Source organism: Leuciscus leuciscus (genome assembly GCF_965113295.1).
Source record: "Leuciscus leuciscus genome assembly, chromosome: 12".
Taxonomy (NCBI): domain Eukaryota; kingdom Metazoa; phylum Chordata; class Actinopteri; order Cypriniformes; family Leuciscidae; genus Leuciscus; species Leuciscus leuciscus.
The window spans coordinates 1,694,694-1,717,615 of NC_138736.1; the positions used below are offsets into that span (position 1 = coordinate 1,694,694).

At 39.7% G+C, this 22,922-nt stretch overlaps 2 protein-coding genes across 2 annotated transcripts in view; one reads left to right on the forward strand and one right to left on the reverse strand.

Moving 5' to 3' along the window:
- Window positions 1–2,593, reverse strand: part of LOC309510722 (uncharacterized protein) — a gene marked incomplete at its 5' end in the record, with an annotated part of 96,917 nt that extends 94,324 nt beyond the window's left edge. The window contains one exon of the mRNA XM_082185592.1: window positions 2,353–2,593. Within this exon, the coding sequence (XP_082041718.1) occupies window positions 2,353–2,593 (241 nt within the window). The remainder of the gene's footprint in view (window positions 1–2,352) is intronic.
- Window positions 2,594–6,620: 4,027 nt separating this feature from the next.
- Window positions 6,621–22,922, forward strand: part of LOC309510889 (uncharacterized protein) — a 264,657-nt gene continuing 248,355 nt past the window's right edge. Inside the window, exons 1-5 of the mRNA XM_082185864.1 lie at window positions 6,621–6,697; window positions 8,782–8,846; window positions 9,044–9,326; window positions 9,628–9,761; window positions 9,844–9,876. Coding sequence (XP_082041990.1) covers window positions 8,783–8,846; window positions 9,044–9,326; window positions 9,628–9,761; window positions 9,844–9,876 — 514 coding nt within the window. The 5' untranslated portion in view covers window positions 6,621–6,697; window position 8,782. The remainder of the gene's footprint in view (window positions 6,698–8,781; window positions 8,847–9,043; window positions 9,327–9,627; window positions 9,762–9,843; window positions 9,877–22,922) is intronic.

Consider the following 22,922-nt stretch of genomic DNA (forward strand, 5'->3'; position numbering starts at 1 on the left):
AATCACATGGGACTATATTTGAGATCATGATCCAGCAAATTACACTGTTACAGACCACTGTTAAGAATGAAGGACTTCACACAACATTTACCAGCACTTCAAAGCTCAAAAGTTTGAATATAATCCCATTTAAATGTTACTTTTAATGTGATGACCAAAAACGTTTTTTGTTCATCTTTCAAAGATTGTCCCCATTTGTAAAAATAAAAGTTTCATGATGTAGGAAAACTAACATTTTGGAGGAAAACAAACACTTATTTTAAAATTTAAAAAAGACATGAAGTTACCACTATAACCAGTAGATAATTAAGTATCTATTATATATATTAACTCTTATTAAGCAGCAGGGGAGCACTTATTGGCTCATTAGCCATTTCCACTCCGTAATGTATGTTTTTTTTTTGTTTTTTTTCACACATTTTACTTTTGAATTTATTTCTAGACTTTATCATATCAATTGTAAAACATTAAAAATCTATTTAGTCATTTTTGTCTATTTTTGTCACTTTTTTATAATGAAGTTTGAAGTATATATTTGTCACAAATTCTAATGAAAAATGAAAACCTTTCTTCTGATTGTGAATGAAATTACATAGACAGCGAGTAAAGAGCACTTCCTTTTAATCACTGAAGCTGTCTCTCAGTTCAGCGTAAACTCATTGAGTGCAAAAACTCTCGTTTTAATAAATAAATCTGACTAAACACTGGTTGCAAAACTTTCTAGTAATTGAAGTTATCATTCAGTACCCCAAAATTAAAGATACTCATTTATTACAGTACAATTACTAAAATATTGATGATTAAAATGTTACCAAGCTTGCCGTGTTTAAACAAAAATGTATTAAAATTTGGTCTGCACGATATTTGTTTCAGCAACTGGACATGTGATGTCCAGGCAAATTAACTCAAACACATCATGCTGCAACTTTTTTTGCTGTTTGATACAAGATCGAGGGCTAAACTTCAAGAGTCTGTGTGATATAATGGATACACGGAGGGATTATTTCACTTTATTTACAAAACACAGATTCACTGTGGAGTGTAGCCGGCTTCATTGATTATACCGAGTGCAGAACTAGAACAGCTTTACAAGGGGAGCTTTCACTGCTCATCTAATACATGTTGTGGTTATAGCTATAAAGTTTACTATATTGTTCTCCTCATAGTAATGTATTTTAAGAGAAATAGATGAATTTGCATGTTGTAAACTCGACTGATTTCTCGACAGTGATGCAGTGTAACTAACACGCCATAGCGCGATCAACTAACATGTTCATTATAAAGGTAGCCTGTTTAAAACACAAGATGTATAGTCATGCACATATTTGAAAATCAGAATATCATTTATTTCACAGTATAGTTAGAAAGTTAGTATAGAAAGAAAACCGAGAGGCTTGAAGATTGAATTGCATATCCAAAGTCTTGATAAGGCAATGTAGTGTACTTTGTGCTAATGTTATGTTTACTGAGCGCCAAAAAGTACCTAACTGCACACAGAGGTGGGCACAAATACATCAAAAACTATTTTGTTACAAACTAGAAATACTGGCTCATGAAATGTAACAAAATAAAATACAAAATACTGATGTGAAAAATGTATTTAAATAAAATACAAGTAATTAGTATTTTGAAAATACAAAAATACTCCCACAATAATCTTAAGTCTTTTTTTTATTACTGAAAGGTCAATAACATAAATAGTAGCAATAACACAAATATGAGAAATGTGTAAATTCAAAATGGCGAAGTAGCAAAATAAAAAAGCATGGGCATTTCACTAAATCTCTACAGGGCCTGAAATAGCTCCCTCTGACATAAATGGCATGATTTCTCTGCCATTAATTGCATAAATTGCGTGATATCTCTGCGCCCAAGTAGCAGTGCTTCGCCTGTGCTTCCCCCTAATATAGTCCCAAGTCAATATCTGCCTAGGAAATCACCTAGTGTTAATCTGCATTGCTATTAGTACTCGTTGTGAATACGCAGGCCACAAGAAGTAATTAGCCGTTTTTTTTTTATTTTGTTTTTTTTACTTTTACTCAGGCCATGCTAGCTGGCAACAAAGGATTCCATTCATTGTGCTAAGCTAAGCTAGCGCCGACCCTGTCAAACTAAAACAACGCATGCACTGAGACAAAAATGCATTTGCCTACCTATCTAAATGTAGGAAAGAAGGTGAATAAGCCCTATTTCAAAAAACGGTGGAGTGTTCCTTTAATAAGCAGGGTGATCTAAGCCGGGCCAGTCCCCCCAGTCCCCCCACCGGGCCAGTCCCCACGGTCTTTCTTCTCCTCGCATACATCACAGGCTGTGGTGCTCCCGGTGAGTCTGCTAGTCCTTCGCATGAGGGACCCAACATCTCATTTGGAGTCCCTGCGGAGAACCAGATGTCGATCACTGCATCAGAGGGTGGGCTTGAGTCCTCTGGGGATGTAGACTTAGCATTGCTACCCCCTTCTGGGAGAGTAGTGTAGGTTGAGTCGGACCCAGAGTTGACGGCCATTCTTTCCGGGGCTGCTGTGAGCGTTGGGCTTGAGTGGAACTCTCCACTCTGTTCTGAGCGCTTGCGGCTGAACGACTGGGTTCTTGGCATTAGGCATGTGTCACAGCATCATCTTGCCTTTGTAACATTCTCATGCACCTCTGGAAAGAAAGGTACCAAGTCATGTAAGGCACTTTTTACTGCCGGAAGCCGCTTTGCTGCTTCCCTGTAAGTTCTCAGCCGCACTTGCTGCCAATGCTTAAAATGGCGCTGGACAGGCTGCCTCCCCCCTGCAAGTCCATCAGGCCAAAGCACTAAAGGAGCTGCACAAGGGTAGTTTTGAGCCGGGGTTGATGCAGGATCTGAGTACGGTGACTCATCTCACTCTCTGGGCAACAAAAGTCACCGCGCAGGCCCTTGGCCAGGTGATGTCCACCTTGGTGGTCCAGGAACTTGGTTGTCTGTGGCTGTACCAGACTGAGATGAAGGAAGCCGACAATGCCTTCCAAGCGGTCGGCAAAGCAACATCCCTGAGATGGACAGCCCAAAAATGGAGGGAGCTGCTTTTGTCCGGGAGGTGGTGAACGCACCGCTCTGTCCCCCGGAGGAGGGCCTAGTGGATAATCTTTTGTTCGAAGAGTTTATTCCTGTTCCTGGCTTCAGTTTGCCGGTGTCTCTAGGTTCAGCGCCGTCCTTATGGTCCTGCTGGCTCCTGGACAGGACCTTGACTGCAGTGGCATATAAATACCCTGGAGTTGCTAACACTGCCTCTCGCCTGTGCCAATTTCAACGCAACTCGCCCTCCATCTCCTCCTCTGGAGTCAGCAGCGGTTCAGGTTCATTTACATTCCGACTGAGCTCAATCATGCGACCAACGCTCTCTCACGCTCCCGGGAGAATGGAGACTCCATCCCCAGGTATCTGGAGTTGATTCGAGATGTTTTATTCCCTGACCGAGGAGACTCTTGACAAGGATGCACTGGCACACAGGTGGCCTTGGAGCCTATGCAAGTATGCATTTCCCCCAGTGAGCCTACTCACACAGACAATGTGCAAGATCAGGGAGAAAGAGGAGTAGTCTTGGTTTTGCCTTAGTGGTCCAGCCGGACCTGGTTTTCGTATCTGGTACTCCTCCCTGGAAGACTGAAGAAGGGACAGGATTTCACACTTACGTTTCCACATGTGATTGGTCAGGTTAGTGTTTAGCGTAGCACTATGAGACTAGATAAAGCATGTGTGTTTGGTGCTGGCTTTTATAGAGCCAATAAAAAAAACCACAATATGACAATAAAGTGATTTACATCATACAGTTACCAGGTGATAATAATTTACCTTATAACTTGTTTGCTTAGATGCACAATACAATGAAAAAATGCTCTGGATTTATTTTTGTAATTACTTAAAATGCAATTTATCATTGTGCAAAAAACAGAAAGCACAAGCGTTTGTGTCAGGTTGTTGTGTTAAGGTTAATATATGGTAAAAGACGAGAAAATAGTCAAAGTACAGCAGAGGAAATCTATCCATTAGACAAGAAGTCCGACGGTCGACATGTCATAAATATTGATATAACACACAGGGAATGTGTAACGGACACTTTCTGCAGATGCAATAATGGAATATGTTTGTGGGTTTCTTAATATGAAGTTAACTTTGTTTGCATATATTAAGTCTTTCTATTTAATGGAGAAAATCACAGAAGTGTGTAATTAAGGTTATTAAAGGGATACTCCACTTTAAAATGAAAATTCTGTCATCATATACTCACCCTCATGTTGTTTCAAACCTGTATGAATTTCTTTCTTCTGCTGAACAGAAAGGAAGATATTTAGAAGAATGTCAGTAACCAGACAGTTTCTGGTCTCATTGTCTTACATAGTAGGAAAAAATATATACTATGGACGTCAATGGTACCAGAAACTGCCTGGTTACTGACATTCTTCTAGATATCTTCCTTTCTGTTCAGCAGAAGAAAGAAATTCATACAGGTTTGAAACAACATGAGGGTGAGTATATGATGACATAATTTTCATTTTAAAGTGGAGTATCCCTTTAATTTATGAATTATAAATTTATTTAGACAATTATGATGTGATCGTTTAACCAAGATTAATATTGTAGGAGGACATGTGAAGGTTCGGGTTACAGCCATTGACTGTAAAAAGATATGGACGCAGTGTCCGTGACGTCACCCGTAGGTTTCTGAAGAGCATTTTTGAAGCCTAAAGTGGGCGGAGCCGGCCGTCGCCATCTTGGCCTCGCGTCACTCCCGGATAACAGAAAATGGGCAAAGAGGCGGGGCGGGTGGGGAGGTAATGCTATGCTATATGCTACTGACAGTACCAAGTCTGCGACTGCACAGGGCCTCGCGCTAAAGTGACAGTTGATGATGTAAAGCCAATTAAAAGTTCCTGTTTTTGCCATTCGAAATATTATAATAGTTAAAAGACATGGCAACAAGTAACACTGTGTATCGTGATTCTGTACTATTCTGCTAGTTGGAAATGTATATGCAGTAACTTAATATTACTCTGAGAGAGTGTGTGTGACAGTGATTTATGTGCATACATGTCAGTCACTCTTTTTTAATAGTGTATGGTCCGTCAGCGCGGCGTCGCCCGTCAAGTTCGTAGAGAGCTTATTCAGTCCATTTTAAATTCTGATTTTGGCCGCCTCTCAAATGGGTTAAACCATAGATATATTAACGTTACCTATGAAGTTCAAGTAAATGCGCTGGAAATCCGCGCTCATTCAAGGATGTGCATTTATTGCATGGACGGAGAAAGCGCCGACACCTGCAGGATTTCATCTGACGGTACATAAGCATATTATAATCTGTTCCGTGAGAGCAGAACGAACGAGCCTTTATTGACGTTTTTAAATCTGAAAACTCCAAAAAGCAACGAAATTGTCAGACATCCATTGGTGCATGTTCACAGAGGAAAACAACTGAAATACAGCGCTGGTTGCTCTCTCGAACGATACTCGACGACAACGACGGAATCCGAAGTAATGGGTGTATTAAATTGTATGAAATAATCCCGAAAAAAAGCACAGACACTGCAGAGATGGCAAGTTAAGCAGCTAACATATGCTGAGGTGAAGTGACGGCTAGTCACAGCAGACAAACGGCTAGCATTGACATCAGCGGGAATCCACCTGTCAATCTAGTGGACACACCCTTAATTATGCAGAACTTTAAATATTAATCAACTAAACGGATGAGTAATAAAAAAATTCACCCCCCTCACAGTTGTTATGAAGGGCAAAATTAGCTGTATAGACCAAAGCCACATAGAGATCCAGGCTGTAAACACGTTTTTTTCTGCTGTAAAATTTGGCATTTTAACATGGGGGAGATACAGATTTGACTCACTTTTGACACCAGCCTCAAGCGGCCAGTCAATGAATTGCAGTTTAACTCACTTCCGTGTTGGTTTCAAGAGAGAGACGGGGAGGTTGCCGCTTGGTTACAGCTTATTAAAATGGGGACTCTTTTGTAATGGATCCATTTGAAGTTTATTTTACAGATATTTAAAATTTATTTATTTGGTTGGGAGGGCCTTAATTCAACAATAAATAGAGCAGAATTTCTGAGCAGAATATTATTCAACTAGACCATCTTCAGACTGCTGGTTCGTATCAATATTCATATCCATGTTTAATAGCACATTTTTGGTTTGAAATGTTTTGATGGAATAATATTTCTCATATGAATAATATATTGTATAACAAATAAATATAGCAATTGTTTATAAACAATTCCTATTTGTTTATATAAAAAGGTAATTGTCAAGTGTCAGCGTTTGTTTGGGCTTTCAGTTTGAGTTTTGATTGGTTCCTGTTTGCCTTTGTTCTTTTCCCGCCACTCCTTTGTTTCTATGGTTACCGTCATTATCAGTTCAGTTGTATCACCTGTTTAGTCATTATTGTCATCTGTCTCACCTGTGTTCTGTTAATCAGTGTAATCTGTGTTTGTATTTAAGTTCTGTCTGTTCTGTCAGTCCTGGTCTGATCTCTGTCATATTTAGGGTGTGTGTACCTTCTGCCTGTCTGTACCTGTTTGCACTATATTGTTAGTAAAAGTTTGTATTGGAACTTTTGATGACTCTTTTTCTGCCTGTACCACACCGTGACAGTATTATTTTGTTTAAAAGCAGATAACTGCTGAATTGTGAAGGTCTTCTGTGAGGTTGATACATTGACGAATTCCAGGTGAGTTGACTGTTTATTCACTCTACACTCTAACATTATATTTCAAATCCATTAGTTTTCTTATTATTATTATTTTTCCCTAATGTGAGTCAATGGCAGCCATATCAACCGTAAGTAGGAAAATTATGAAACTTGTAATGATGGTAAAGCAATTTGACAAACTTTGGAGTGTCCAGGACAAACTCTATAGCGCCACCACCAGTTCAAAAATGTTGCATTGAAATGGTTAGAATTTTTTAACCATTTGATCTAGAAAGATAAAACGTAGTACACCTGATTCCTCTTATGATGCTGATCACATTAAACATCTTATCAAGAATCCACCAATTACAGTAGCGGCAATTTTGAAAAGTACAGGATTAAGTTTTTTCGCTACTCCTTAAAATTGTCCAAAATCTGATCAGATGACTGAACAGGTTTTTTTTAGTCATATTTGTTTAGAAGTTATGTTGTGTACTTAACATGGGCGACCTAAAATTGGTTCAGAGGCTGTATCTCGGCCGAACTTTGATCAATCGAAATGAAAATTGGTACACTTCTTCGGAACCAAGATCTGAGGATCTGAAATTTGTCAATTTTCTACAGGTCATGAGATCTGAAAAATTGGCTATATTTGCTAATCTTTTTTGAATAGTTTTATCAGAATCATGATCTTGGTGTCTATGGATTTCTTGTGTCCTTTGCTACCGTTCCTGTGAAATATCTCTCCAGAGTTGACCCTGCCTGTGTTTGTTGTCTTAGCATGCTAATGATTAACATGCTAACCAGTTGCCATTCTTTTTAATGTGGCTCTTCAGATATTAGATTAACCATAAGATACATTTGCATTAAGTTGTTTTAGCATGCTAATCTGGTTAAACTATTAAGTAATGCTTTTGTGTTCTCATTCCAACACTGAAGGCTCTCTTCGGCTGCCTGTTGAACTGTAATTCGACATGCCAATAGTGTTTATTGCTTATTTTTTTAAATAGCATTAAATAACACTTATTTAATACTTTCCAACTCTCTAAAATTCTTATGTCTGCTTGTAGATTTTATTACAGTACCTCGGTTTCTCAAAACAAAACTAATCTAAGGAATCTAAAAGGAGGAAGTTAATAATTTGTACAGTGATATTTAAGCACAACAAAATAAAGTTCCAAAAGAAAGAAACATCCAGTCATCAGCGTACAGCAGACCAACAGACATCAGGCAACATTGGTACATTTGTTCAGGGTTTGGGAATGTAAACAAAACATCATATTATACAGTATTTATGACGTCAACATGAGCTGCATCTGCTTACGCAAACTTTGATCTAATTTTGAATTAGAAAATCATAAGACAGCCAAAGATAAATTGAGAAACCTAAATGAAATAGAAATAAGTATTTTGATATTTAATGTTAAATAAAGAAAAGTTAACAATTGGTAAAGGTACAAATTATACAAACAAGTTCTTCAGGTCTTACAGTAGTATTCAGGTACAAAAATAATGTAATGTGTAAATTAAATGTAGATTAATCCTTATTAAAGCTAAAGAAGTTAATTTGTTAGTGTCTTTAGTATCATGGGCGTAGATGATTCAATCCACGTTTATTTGTATAGCGCTTTTCACAATACACATCATTTCAAAGCAGCTTTACAGGAAGTGCATGAGTCCATAATACAACTTGATCTGTAATCAGAGGTAACTAAGTTATGCATTTAAGAAATCTAAATATACTAAGAAAATGTATATACTAACTCTCAGTTAGCTAAAAATTTATTAATTTAAACAATGTAATTTAATGCAGATATAATGAGCTCATTGAAGTAATGAATACTTGTTTAACAAATGATTGACATTTAGAAAATATAGCATTGGTGGTATTTTGATCATAGCCAGATGAAATTAAATATTATAAAAAATAAAGCAAACTCTGCAAAGGCATTTAAAAACCAAAGAACGGAGGCAGGTTAGTCACATTACACTCACTTTAAGTCATGAGGTTTTTCTATACTATTTTATCATTTCATTAGCAGTTTGTTACTTTGTTTAAATGAGGAGAAATTGAAAATTGTTCTTTCATATGCTGATATGAGATGTGTTATGTCTTCTATCAGGATGGCCATACGTGTGGTTTTATTTCTAACACTTTTTACTGGGATGTGTGTAGCTGATTCCAAAGGTACGTTTAGAATAATACAAGTAAAATTGCCTGATTTTAAAAATCTGTAACCATTGTGTGTAATTACATATTGATCCGATTCATTTATTAAAATTATATTCTGAAATATGGTAATTAAAAATGTGATTTAGTTATATGTAATGCTTTGAACCTGTCTCATCCTTTTAAAAAAAATATAGGTTTCTTATCTCGAACAGGGAATCTTGCTCTTAATGGCATGGCTGTGCAGTCCTCCTTAGGCCACCCACAGGGAGATGCTCAACATGCAGTAGATGGAAACAGAGACTCAGATTACAAGAAGGGCTCATGCACTATCACTAAAACTGAGTTTAATCCATGGTGGAGAGTTGATCTTGGAAATGTCTACAGTGTAAGCAACGTTACCATCACTAATCGTGGAGACTGTTGCAAAGACCGGCTTAGAGGAGCTCAGATTCGTATTGGTATCAAGCTGGACAACAACGGAAACAACAATGAGCTGTAAGAAGTGTTTCAATTGTTCTATCATCTTCCCATGTTGTTGTTCAATCTGGTTTAATAAAACAGGAGGTAAAATTGTAACTCCACAAACCAACCACTCAGTGAGCCACAGCCATGGAGATGTACTTGAACATATTTTATTCTGATTGTGATTAACATTTGTAAGTTTAGACCATTGTTTCTTGTAGCAGTGCTATACAAAACCATGTGATTTCAATACAGCTGAATTTAATTTGTTAGACGTGTGAATTGTGTTGCGTAGCCTCTGGTTTTCATTTTAACACTGTTCATGTATTTGCAGGGCTGCAACTATTCTCACTGCTCCTAATGGCACACAAACATTTTCATTTGAGTCTGTTAATGGCCGATATGTCAACATATTTTTACCTGGGAATGATGAAATCCTCACTGTGTGTGAAGTCGAGGTGTTTGCAGGTAAGGGACAGAGAGAAGATTGGGATAGAATTTGTGTATCTACTTATTAATGTGTGTATAACAGTTATTATTTTATTAACAGTAATTGACACACCATCGTACATTTGTGGTCCAAGTGAGTGTTCTTCATTACTTTCAATGTTGTCGATAACGCATGTATAATATTCTTACTGAACATTTGGTAACCAATAAGGGATAATGTACATCAAGACAAAATAAACCCTGACAGGGTAATCAAGACCCCGGGTTATTACATGGCTACTAGCCACAAAAGAAATCATTTTGGACAAAATATTGATTTGAGTTTAAATATTTTATAAGCTCGCTTGTAATAAACGCAAAGCTTCCGTGAAGAAAAATATTCCTAGAAAGACAAACATTTAAGGGATATTGTACAGTCATGTAAAACAGATAAATGGTTATATGGACATTGATTTGTGATGAAAAGTGTAAAAATAGTATTACATAGCTTAGCATTATTTTGCCCATTTTATTGGGAGTTAGAGTATATTTTGTTATACAGGGAATCTTGCTCTTGGAGCCAAAGCTGTCCAGTCTACCACATATCCTCAATCAGTAGCTCAAAATGCTGTCGATGGCAACAGGAATTCAATTTACAATCTTGGATCATGCAGTGTGACTAATGTGGACAAGGACCCCTGGTGGAGAGTTGACTTGGGGGTAGTCTACAAGGTAACCAGGGTTAGCATCACTAATCGTGGAGATTGTTGTGCAGAGAGGATAAATGGAGCTCAGATCCGTATCGGCTACAGCCTGGAAAATAATGGCAACAAAAATGAGCTGTAAGTATTGTCTCTCTCTTAATTACACAAGTGGTTAGAAAATTAGTAAATAAGATAACATTACTTTTAATAAATCCTTTTAATACAAACTTGCCTTTGACAGAAGTATATTTTATATGCTTCTTGCCATTTTAATATGCCCCTCTCTATTTGTGTCTTCACAGGGCTGCAACTGTTGTGTCCATCCCACTTGGAGAGACAAAAACATTTCAGTTTCAGCCTATTAAGGGGCGATATGTCAACATTTTTATACCTGGGCGCAATGAGTTTCTCACACTGTGTGAGGTTGAGGTGTTTTCAGGTGAGCAATAAAAGGAGAGAGATGGTGTGTAGACATTTGTACTATTTATACTGTGTATGTTGCCTTAAAGGGATAGTTCGGCCAAAAATGATATTAAACCCATGATTTACTCACCCTCAAGCCGTTCGAGATGCATATGTCAATTTTTCAGACGAACACATTTTCAGTTATTTTAGAAAATGTCTTAGATCTTTCAGTGGTTATAATATCAAGTTATGGGGTCCACCTCCTTCAAGTCCCAAAAATGTGCATGCATCCTTCACAAAAGTAATCCATCCGGCTCCAGGGGGATAAACGAAGGCCTTCTGAGGGTAATCCGTGCGGATTTGTCGTAAAAATATACATATTTAAAACTTTATAAATGAAAATAACTGGCTTCCGGCAACGGTCGACGCACGTTCACGGGAGATGGATGCCGGCGAATGACGTAGGACGTAGCGTAGAAACCGTCGTGACGTAGAACGAACGAACGCTACGATACGTCCTACGTCATACGCCGGCATCCATCTCCCGTGAACGCGCGTTGCCGGAAGCCAGTTATTTTCATTTATAAAGTTTTAAATATGTATATTTTTACGACAAAACCGCACGGATTACCCTCAGAAGGCCTTCTGAAAAATGATTGACATATGCATCTCGAACGGCTTGAGGGTGAGTAAATCATGGGTTTAATATCATTTTTGGCCGAACTATCCCTTTAATAATGTTTTTTTGATTTCATTGCCAGATTAAGTGGAATGAGAGGATGTTACGCCACAGTCCACTGATCCTACAAACAAAATATCAAACTGTTTTTTTTTTTCTGAGCAATACTAATATTGCACTTTTTTTCATTTTTAATTTTTTTTATTTTACCTATATGCACCTTTTATCCTTTAGATAAATAAGTTTCAGTGCACATTCAGTAATGGTTTTTAAAATGCACCTGATTCTTAAACCCAGTTTGATCCAGGGATTTGTGTATTTACCCATCTTTGTTTATCTCTCTGTTGCGTATCTCTCTCATCCACATCAATAAATTACTACAGCTTTGCATGTTGTATTGCATGTTGTATTGCATGTTTCTGGATCAAAAATGTGGATATTTACAATGAGGAGGTATAGTGTTACATAGCTACCCATCTAGGGATGATGCGCTGGTAACAAAGTATAGAAGAATTACATTTTACAAAAAAAGGAAAACCATTGAGAGAACAAGGATTTCCAACCTTCTGTCCCAGAACCTACAACACAACCACCAAATCAACCAATATTAGCTTTTAATTTTCTGTTATAAAGAGTAAAAAAAGGCACAAAAGCAACAAAAATCAAACCAGAAATATCACAAAGAATAATAATGAAATTAGGGGCAATAGCTTTAGGGGAGGGCCGAAATAACAAACAAAACAAAAAACGAACTAACCCAGAAATATCTCTAAATTACCTGGAGAAAGATAATCCAGAATAATTTACATAACTGTTCCCTCTCTCCCTTGTAAGAAAAAATTATATGGACGTCTAAGATCTCAAAAATCAAGTTTATTACAGCATAGCAGTGGCAAGATACACAAAGCACCTTGGGTTCACCGGCGTCAGAATGAACCCAGAACATCCGAATCTTAAACCTTTTATCTTGTTACAGTTTACAACTCTTAATGTAATTGAAGTTGCTCTTGTTGTAACCGCTGTGTTACAAACTTTTTCTTCGTCAAAGCAGAGACCAGGAGATGTTGGGATATCTTTCAAGCAGAAGTTCCTCTTTATTGTGGACTCGCTGTGCGTTGCTGTAGTCATCCAAGTCTGACTATAGCTCAGCACAGTAGAGTTTATACCTTTCAAGGGGGAGGGATACATAGAGGTGGAGACAATCTAAACAAAGCATGCAAATGCAGTACAGGAGGCAACCCGTTACCAGAATTTCCCCGGCCTTGATCTCATCAGCATAACAGTGTCATTCAAATGCATAGATGATAATCCAATCAGCCTGACAGTATCGCCCATACCTTCACATTACCATAGAGACAAAGGCACAGCTGTGCCTTGAGCTTAACCTGGGACCCTGCCCAATGGTCAGGAGGTGCATAAAGACAAAAGGTTAATGTCAGACACCTGGGTTGCCTGCCTTAATCTTCTTAGAATCCTGTCATCTTTACCTCAACTTTTTCAGTTTATATACTATTGTATTGGAACCTAGATTTAATTTTTTTATAAATTTGTAGTACAACAACAGTCAAAAACATTTACTGAGAGGCGAGGAGACTGAATCCTTCTCGACCATGCCTCATCCCCTCTTAGGACTCTGTGGTATTAACAGCCCTACAGAGAGCGCCCTTTGAGCCATTGGAGTCTGTTGAGCTTAAGACCTGGTTGGGTGGTGAACCTGCAGGCATTTTCAGTCAGTGAAACGTGCCTGGAATTTGGATTGGCTGACTCTCACTTAATCCTGATGCTCGACCCGGCTATGTGCCCAAAGTTCCTCTCCACTTTTTCAATGATCTTGCCTATGAAAGGAAGATTTGAGATCGGTCTATAGTTGCTTAATATGGTCTTATCCAGATTGCTCTTTTTCAGGAGGGACTTGACAACTGCAGTTTTCAGGGAGTTTGGAAAACTCCCAGAAAGAAGTGAGGCATTTACCACTTCTAGAAGATCTGCTTCTAAACTGTTTAGCACACTTTTGAAAAAAGACGTGGGAAGTGTGTCAAGAGCGCATGTTGATGTTTTAAGGTGTTGTACGGTTTCTTCCAAAATTTTGCCATCAATTTCTTTGAAGTCAGACATAGTAACTACTTTCTCAGGTGGTCTGATCTGTCTGACCCCAGCGCAACTCAAGGATGTGCTGATCACCTTTCTGATATTATTGATTTTCTCAGAGAAGAAAGAAGCAAACTCACTGCACTTGTTGTCTGAGAGCATTTCACTGGGAATCTGGCTTGGGGGGTTTGTCAGTCTCTCTACAGTAGCAAAAAGAGTGCGTGTGTTTAAATTGCTGTTAATAATATTTGAGAAGAAAGTCTGTCTAGCTTTGCCTAGTTCCATATTGAAAGCATGCAGGCTGTCTTTGTAGATGTTATAATGGACTACAAGTTTTGTCTTCCGCCACATGCGCTCTGCTTTTCTGCATTGTCTTTTCATATGTTGCACTGCTGTTGAGTTTCTCCAAGGTGCTTTTTGTCTGCCACTCTTCTTCCTGACTTTAACAGGAGCAATATCATCAATTGCACTTTTAACTTTTGAGTTAAAAGAATCAAGGAGAAAATCAACAGAGTCAGCAGATATGCTTGGTGTTAAAGATATAGCCTTCATAAATAGTACACTAGTGTTCTCATTTAAGCATCTCTTCTTGACAGACACAGATCTAGCTTCAGTGGCAGGAGAGATCAATATATCAAAGAAAATACAGAAATGATCAGACAGTGCTACATCCTTAATAACAATCGATGAAATGTTTAGACCCTTACTGATAAGTAAATCTAGAGTGTGTCCATGATTGTGTGTGGGTCCATGTACATGCTGAGTCAGATCAAAAGTTTTTAAAACCGTTTTGATTTCTTTTGCCATATTGTTTTCTGCATTATCTATGTGAATGTTAAAATCTCCGGCAATGGCAAAACAGTCAAACTCTGAGGTAATTGTTGATAACAGTTCTGTAAAGTCCTCAGCAAAGGCTGGAGAATATTTTGGAGGCCTGTAAATAATGAGTAAAATGCGAGGAGCACCTTTTAACACAGTACCCAGATATTCGAAAGACGGGTAATTCCCAAACGAGATTTGCTTACATTGATAGATATCTTTAAAAAGAGCAGCTAGACCCCCACCTCTCTTAACAGCTCTGCAGACACTCATAAAAGTAAAGTTAGGAGGGGCTGTTTCATTGAGGATTGTTGCACTGCAGCTGTCTTCTAGCCAGGTTTCATTTAGAAACATAAAGTCCAGGTTGTTTGTGGTTATTAAGTCGTTGACTAGAAGTGATTTTATTTTTAAGTGAGCGACTGTTTAAAAGTGCTAACTTAACAGTCTTACTTTTTGTCCCCACAGCAATCTTAGTTTGACATGTAATAGGCACCAGATTAGTTGGGTTTGCTGTACGGCTATTGAAGGCCTTAGACTTTCTATCTTGTAATAGAACAGCAATAGAGAAAGATACAGGCACACTGGGTTCCCGCTTGTTCTGTAAACATTTGAGAAAGTTACTGTTATCAAAGAGGGGACCCGACACACATCACTGAGAGCTGGTATCAGTTGTTTTTGGTTCACCTCGAGCAGATGGAGGAGGGTGTGGGCCCTGGCGTTTTGGCCGAAGAGGCCGAAGAGCTCTCACAGGAGGAGGGGGCGGGCGAGCTCGGCGCGCAGGCTTCGGTGTTTGAGGTGCCTGACGTTTTTTGGTTGGTATCTGGGGGCTTGCAGCAAAAGAGTGGGATAGTCTGGTTCCAGCATGCACCAGTTCTTCCATTTTCTGTGAGAAGCACAGAAGTGGAGTTGCTGGCGAGAGCGAGAAAGTATCTGGTGAAAGGGGCTGTTGCTCAGGTGTTATCGGAGGCTGTGATATGCTGTCCTGGCTTCCCTGGCTGTTTTCCAGGAAATCGTCCTTGGGTGCTGAATCTTCGAGCAGTTCTAATATGTCTGTCTGTGGTGAGCTCTGTGGGCATGGCTCAGCTGAGATTGTGTCCGTGAGCAGAGGTTGTTGTGGCTCAGTGGTGTTATCATTGTCCTTGTGTGATATGTCAACCGCATGTCCATTTTGCTGCTGAAGTGAAGTCCCGTGTTCATTCATACTGTTTCCAGGTGTGTGTGTGTCGTTCAGATTGACACACACTGCAGAAGGATGATTGAGGGAGAAGTCGATATTGTCCTTTAACACTCTTGAACCAAGTTTGTTTGGGTGATGGCCATCCCGATGAAATAGTTGTCTCTGACTCCAGAAAAGATTGAAGTTGTCAATGAAGTTTACTCCTTTTATATTGCAGGTTTTTTGCAGCCATGTATTAATCCCAAGCAGCCGTGAAAACCTGTTTGTTCCTCTTGCTGGGAGTGGTCCACTGATGAATGTTTGAACTTTCAGTCTTTTAAGTGTTTCAAAAAGTTCATTGAAATCCTTCTTAAGGAGTTCTGACTGCTCTTTATGAATATCATTCTTCCCCACATGAATGATGAGTCGATTTGCAGTCTTATGTTTCATCAGAATGTTTTGAAGTTCCCTGTTTATATCAGAAGTTGTAGCTTGAGGAAGGCAGCATGTAGCTGTATCCCTGCTGCTAATGTTTCTGATTATGGAGTCCCCCACTATCAGAGTCCTGGGCTCGGCTGCGCTCTGAGCTGAGTGCCGCTGTCTGCTCGACCTTGAGCGCCAGTTAGCATCAGTGTTAGCTACTGGCTGATACAGTCTGTGTTCGATCACATTCATCACGTTTGGGGATTCCTCATTTACATTCATTAGTACTTCAAATCTGTTCTCAAGATGTATAGGTGTTGGTAGGAGACCAGTGTTTGCAATCTTTGTCAGAGCTGTATCTGGGGTAGAGGATGCTACTGCGGTAATATGTGAGGCTCGTGACAATCTGATGTCTCGAGTGCCTTTGGGTCTCGCTCCCTGTTTGTGCCATCGATTTGTAAGTCGATCGGCTTGTTTCTCTACCTGTGGAGGACCACTAGTTTCATGGAACTCACCGGCTATATGCTGAGGGTGTCCATGACGAAGCTCTGTTGTGTGTTCCGTCTGGTTTGGTGGTCCCGTAAATAACTTTGTTTCAAGAACTGCAATCCTTTGTAAAAGTCTGTGGCAGTTAGTGCAGCAAGTAGATTCCAGAAGAGGCATTTTCTCTTTTATCCTTGTAGGCAGTTGTGTTTTCCTTTCCCCGGAATGTAAGCTGGTCGGGTAGAATTCTGCGTTTTTGTGGTAATCCAAACTTTGTCGTTTGAGCACTGTGCTGATTTGCTGAAGTTAAAATTAGGTGATAAAAGGAGCTAAAATATAAAAATATAGAAGATAAAATATAAAAGCGATAGAGCAAAGCGCGGAGCAGTAAGCAAGAGCGTCCGAACGGGAGCTGAGCAGGAAGCCCGACTGAAGCATAGGGATCCCGATGCTTCAGTCAGTTCTGACGTGACGTAGAACGTGACTGACTGATAGGGAATGTCTCAGTTACTAATGTAACCCCCGTTCCCTGAAGAGTTACGTCCCGCCTGTCACAACCCCTGTACTACTGCTGAATGGCTGGGACCCCCTCAGCAAACTTGAATGAGTGAGTTGCATGCTGCCTTATATACCCGTATGTAAAGGGAGTGGCTTACCACCAAATCTCGCTCGCCAGTGTACATTGGCTTGTTTTTGTTACTAATTGAAGGTGATTGGGCTCTCAGGTGAGATCTCAATGTGTCAATCAGTTCTGACATAATGTCCCCGTTCCCTCCTTCAGGAAAGCAGGGGTTCCATTTAACCCTCTGGGGTCGGCAAACGCCATCATTACCTCAAAAACAAAGCACCAAAATTCATCAGTCTCTGCTTTTCGTCGAGTTTGGAAGACACGCTGTGAGCTTAGCTTACATTGGATTTACCTCAGAAGAAGTACGCGATTTGAAGACAAGAAAGATGTAAGGTAAGAAATGTATTCTGAATTATATTAGTTAATGTTATTGTTGCATAAACTTCACATTGCAGTTGAACTGTTGCTAGATATATGCTGAATATTATAATGTTTAGACCCGTGTTAACTGTTAAATACTGTGTTTGTGGCTATCTGCTCAAACATAGATATGTATATGGTAACAATTATGTTTCATAGTTTGGAGTGGCTCGATCGCTTCAGTAAATGGTCTCTGCACGCGCTGTGCGTTTGAAAAGCAAAACGCTCCAAACATTAGGCTTCATGTTTTTACTCCAATCTCATTTCATAACGTCATAAAGAATGGAAACATTTGAAGTGACACATCTTGGTCTTCCTGCTCAGCTCAGCTACCGTTCGGACGCTCTTGCTTACTGCTCCGCGCTTTGCTCTATCGCTTTTATATTTTATCTTCTATATTTTTATATTTTAGCTCCTTTTATCACCTAATTTTAACTTCAGCAAATCAGCACAGTGCTCAAACGACAAAGTTTGGATTACCACAAAAACGCAGAATTCTTCTACCCGACCAGCTTACATTCCGGGGAAAGGAAAACACAACTGCCTACAAGGATAAGAGAGAAAATGCCTCTTCTGGAATCTACTTGCTGCACTAACTGCCACAGACTTTTACAAAGGATTGCAGTTCTTGAAACAAAGTTATTTACGGGACCACCAAACCAGACGGAACACACAACAGAGCTTCGTCATGGACACCCTCAGCATATAGCCGGTGAGTCCCATGAAACTAGTGCTCCTCGACAGGTAGAGAAACAAGCCGATCGACTTACAAATCGATGGCACAAACAGGGAGCGAGACCCAAAGGCACTCGAGACATCAGATTGTCACGAGCCCCACATATTGCCGCAGTAGCATCCTCTACCCCAGATACAGCTCTGACAAGGATGGCATACACTGGTCTCCCACCAACACCTATACATCTTGAGAACAGATTTGAAGTACTAATGAATGTAAATGAGGAATCCCCAAACGTGATGAATGTGATCGAACACAGACTGTATCAGCCAGTAGCTAACACTGATGCTAACTGGCGCTCAAGGTCGAGCAGACAGCGGCACTCAGCTCAGAGCACAGCCGAGCCCAGGACTCTGATAGTGGGAGACTCCATAATCAGAAACACTAACAGCAGGGATACAACTACATGCTGCCTTCCACAAGCTACAACTTCTGATATAAACAGGGAACTTCAGAACATTCTGATGAAACATAAGACTGCAAATCGACTCATAATTCATGTGGGGAAGAATGATATTCATAAAGAGCAGTCAGAACTCCTTAAGAAGGATTTCAATGAACTTTTTGAAACACTTAAAAGACTGAAAGTTCAAACATTCATCAGTGGACCACTCCCAGCAAGAGGAACAAACAGGTTTTCTCGGCTGCTTGGGATAATACATGGCTGCAAAAAACCTGCAATATAAAAGGAGTAAACTTCATTGACAACTTCAATCTTTTCTGGAGTCAGAGACAACTATTTCATCGGGATGGCCATCACCCAAACAAACTTGGTTCAAGAGTGTTAAAGGACAATATCGACTTCTCCCTCAATCATCCTTCTGCAGTGTGTGTCAATCTGAACGACACACACACACCTGGAAACAGTATGAATGAACACGGGACTTCACTTCAGCAACAAGATGGACATGCGGTTGACATATCACACAAGGACAATGATAACACCACTGAGCCACAACAACCTCTGCTCACGGACACAATCTCAGCTGAGCCATGCCCACAGAGCTCACCACAGACAGACATATTAGAACTGCTCCAAGATTCAGCACCCAAGGACGACTTCCTGGAAAACAGCCAGGGAAGCCAGGACAGCATATCACAGCCTCCTATAACACCTGAGCAACAGCCCCTTTCACCAGATACTTTCTCACTCTCGCCAGCGACTCCACTCCTGTGCTTCTCACAGAGAATGGAAGAACTAGTGCATGCTGGAACCAGACTATCCCACTCTTTTGCTGCAAGCCCCCAGATACCAACCAAAAAACGTCAGGCACCTCAAACACCGAAGCCTGCGCGCCGAGCTCGCCCGCCCCCTCCTCCTGTGAGAGCTCTTCGGCCTCTTCGGCCAAAACGTCAGGGCCCACACCCTCCTCCATCTGCTCGAGGTGAACCTAAAACAACTGATACCAGCTCTCAGTGATGTGTTTTGGGTTCCTGTTATGATAACAGTAACTTTCTCAAATGTTTACAGAACAAGCGGGAACCCAGTGTGCCTGTATCTTTCTCTATTGCTGTTCTATTACAAGATAGAAAGTCTAAGGCCTTCAATAGCCGTACAGCAAACCCAACTAATCTGGTGCCTATTACATGTCAAACTAAGACTGCTGTGGGGACAAAAAGTAAGACTGTTAAGTTAGCACTTTTAAACATTCGCTCACTTAAAAATAAATCACTTCTAGTCAACGACTTAATAACCACAAACAACCTGGACTTTATGTTTCTAAATGAAACCTGGCTAGAAGACAGCTGCAGTGCAACAATCCTCAATGAAACAGCCCCTCCTAACTTTACTTTTATGAGTGTCTGCAGAGCTGTTAAGAGAGGTGGGGGTCTAGCTGCTCTTTTTAAAGATATCTATCAATGTAAGCAAATATCATTTGGGAATTACCCGTCTTTCGAATATCTGGGTACTGTGTTAAAAGGTGCTCCTCGCATTTTACTTATCATTATTTATAGGCCTCCAAAATATTCTCCAGCCTTTGCTGAGGACTTTACAGAACTGTTATCAACAATTACCTCAGAGTTTGACTGTTTTGCCATTGCTGGAGATTTTAACATTCACATAGATAATGCAGAAAACAATATGGCAAAAGAAATCAAAACTGTTTTAAAAACTTTTGATCTGACTCAGCATGTACATGGACCCACACACAATCATGGACACACTCTAGATTTACTTATCAGTAAGGGTCTAAACATTTCATCGATTTTTATTAAGGATGTAGCACTGTCTGATCATTTCTGTATTTTCTTTGATATATTGATCTCTCCTGCCACTGAAGCTAGATCTGTGTCTGTCAAGAAGAGATGCTTAAATGAGAACACTAGTGTACTATTTATGAAGGCTATATCCTTAACACCAAGCATATCTGCTGACTCTGTTGATTTTCTCCTTGATTCTTTTAACTCAAAAGTTAAAAATATAATTGATGATATTGCTCCTGTTAAAGTCAGGAAGAAGAGTGGCAGACAAAAAGCACCTTGGAGAAACTCAACCGCAGTGCAACATATGAAAAGACAATGCAGAAAACCAGAGCGCATGTGGCGGAAGACAAAACTTGTAGTCCATTATAACATCTACAAAGACAGCCTGCATGCTTTCAATATGGAACTAGGCAAAGCTAGACAGACTTTCTTCTCAAATATTATAAACCGCAATTTAAACAACACACGCACTCTTTTTGCTACTGTAGAGAGACTGACAAACCCCCCAAGCCAGATTCCTAGTGAAATGCTCTCAAACAGCAAGTGCAGTGAGTTTGCTTCTTTCTTCTCTGAGAAAATCAATAATATCAGAAAGGTGATCAGCACATCCTTGAGTTGCACTGGGGTCAGACAGATCAGACCACCTGAGAAAGTAGTTACTATGTCTGACTTCAAAGAAATTGATGGCAAAATTTTGGAAGAAACCGTACAACACCTTAAAACATCAACATGCGCCCTTGACACACTTCCCACATCTTTCTTCAAAATTGTGCTAAACAGTTTAGAAGCAGATCTTCTAGAAGTGGTAAATGCCTCACTTCTCTCTGGGAGTTTTCCAAACTCCCTGAAAACTGCAGTTGTCAAGCCCCTCCTGAAAAAGAGCAATCTGGATAAGACCATATTAAGCAACTATAGACCGATCTCAAATCTTCCTTTCATAGGCAAGATCATTGAAAAAGTTGTCTTCAATCAGCTGAACAAATTCTTAAGCTCGAATGGATACTTTGACAATTTTCAATCTGGTTTCCGACCGCACCACAGCACAGAGACAGCGCTCATAAAGATAATAAACGATATTCGCTTAAATACTGATTCAGGAAAATTATCAGTGCTGGTACTACTCGACCTCAGTGCTGCATTTGACACTGTCGATCACAACATACTTCTTGACAGGCTGGAAAACTGGGTGGGGCTTTCTGGGATAGTCCTAAAATGGTTCAGGTCATACTTAGATGGGAGAGGTTATTATGTGAGTATAGGAGACCATAAGTCTGAGTGGACATCCATGACATGCGGAGTCCCTCAAGGCTCAATTCTTGCGCCACTCCTGTTCAACCTGTATATGCTCCCAATGAGCCAAATAATGAGAAATAACCAAATTGCTTACCACAGCTATGCAGACGACACACAGCTCTACTTAGCCCTATCGCCTAACGATTACAGCCCCATTGACTCCCTGTGCCGATGCATTGACGAAGTCAACAGTTGGATGTGTCAAAACTTTCTTCAATTAAACAAAGACAAAACTGAAGTTATTGCGTTTGGAAACAAAGATGAAGTTCTCAGAGTGAACGCATACCTTCACTCTAGGGGTAAAACAACTAAACATCAAGTCAGGAATCTTGGTGTGACACTAGAGTCAGACCTTAGTTTCAGTAGTCATGTCAAAGCAATAACTAAATCAGCATACTATCATCTGAAAAATATTGCAAGAATTAGATGCTTTGTTTCCAGACAAGACTTAGAGAAACTTGTGCATGCTTTCATCACCAGCAGGGTAGATTATTGTAATGGACTCCTCACTGGCCTTCCCAAAAAGACCATAAGACAGTTGCAGCTCATAGAGAACGCTGCCGCCAGGATTCTGAGCAGAACCAGAAAATATGAACATATCACACCAGTCCTCAGGTCTTTACACTGGCTCCCAGTTAGATTTAGGATTGATTTTTAAAGTATTATTACTGGTATATAAATCATTCAATGGCCTAGGACCTCAATACATTGCAGATATGCTCACTGAATATAAACCCAACAGATCACTCAGATCATTAGGATCATATCAGCTAGAAATACCAAGGGTTCATTCTAAACATGGTGAGTCTGCTTTTAGCTATTATGCCAGCCACAGCTGGAACCAGCATCCAGAAGAGATCAGAGGTGCTCCTACAGTGGTCACATTCAAATCCAGACTCAAAACACTTCTGTTTAGCTGTGCATTTACTGAATGAGCACTGTGCCGCTGTTCATCCGACTGTTTGTACTGTACTGTATTTTACTCTATTTTTCTAAACTGTTTTAATTATTCTTATTTCTTTTAATTATTTTAATTTCTCCTATGTCAGAAGGTGATAATGTGAAAGTGATTAATGTGGGTTTGAAAGTAGAACAGTATTTAAATGACGATATTAAAGTTTTCGTCTGAGAAAGAATGTGAACGCAGTGCTAAAGTGCTAAAGAAAGTGAAAACAACGTGTGAGTAAATGAGGGAGAAAAGAAAGTTAAAGTAAAGTTGAT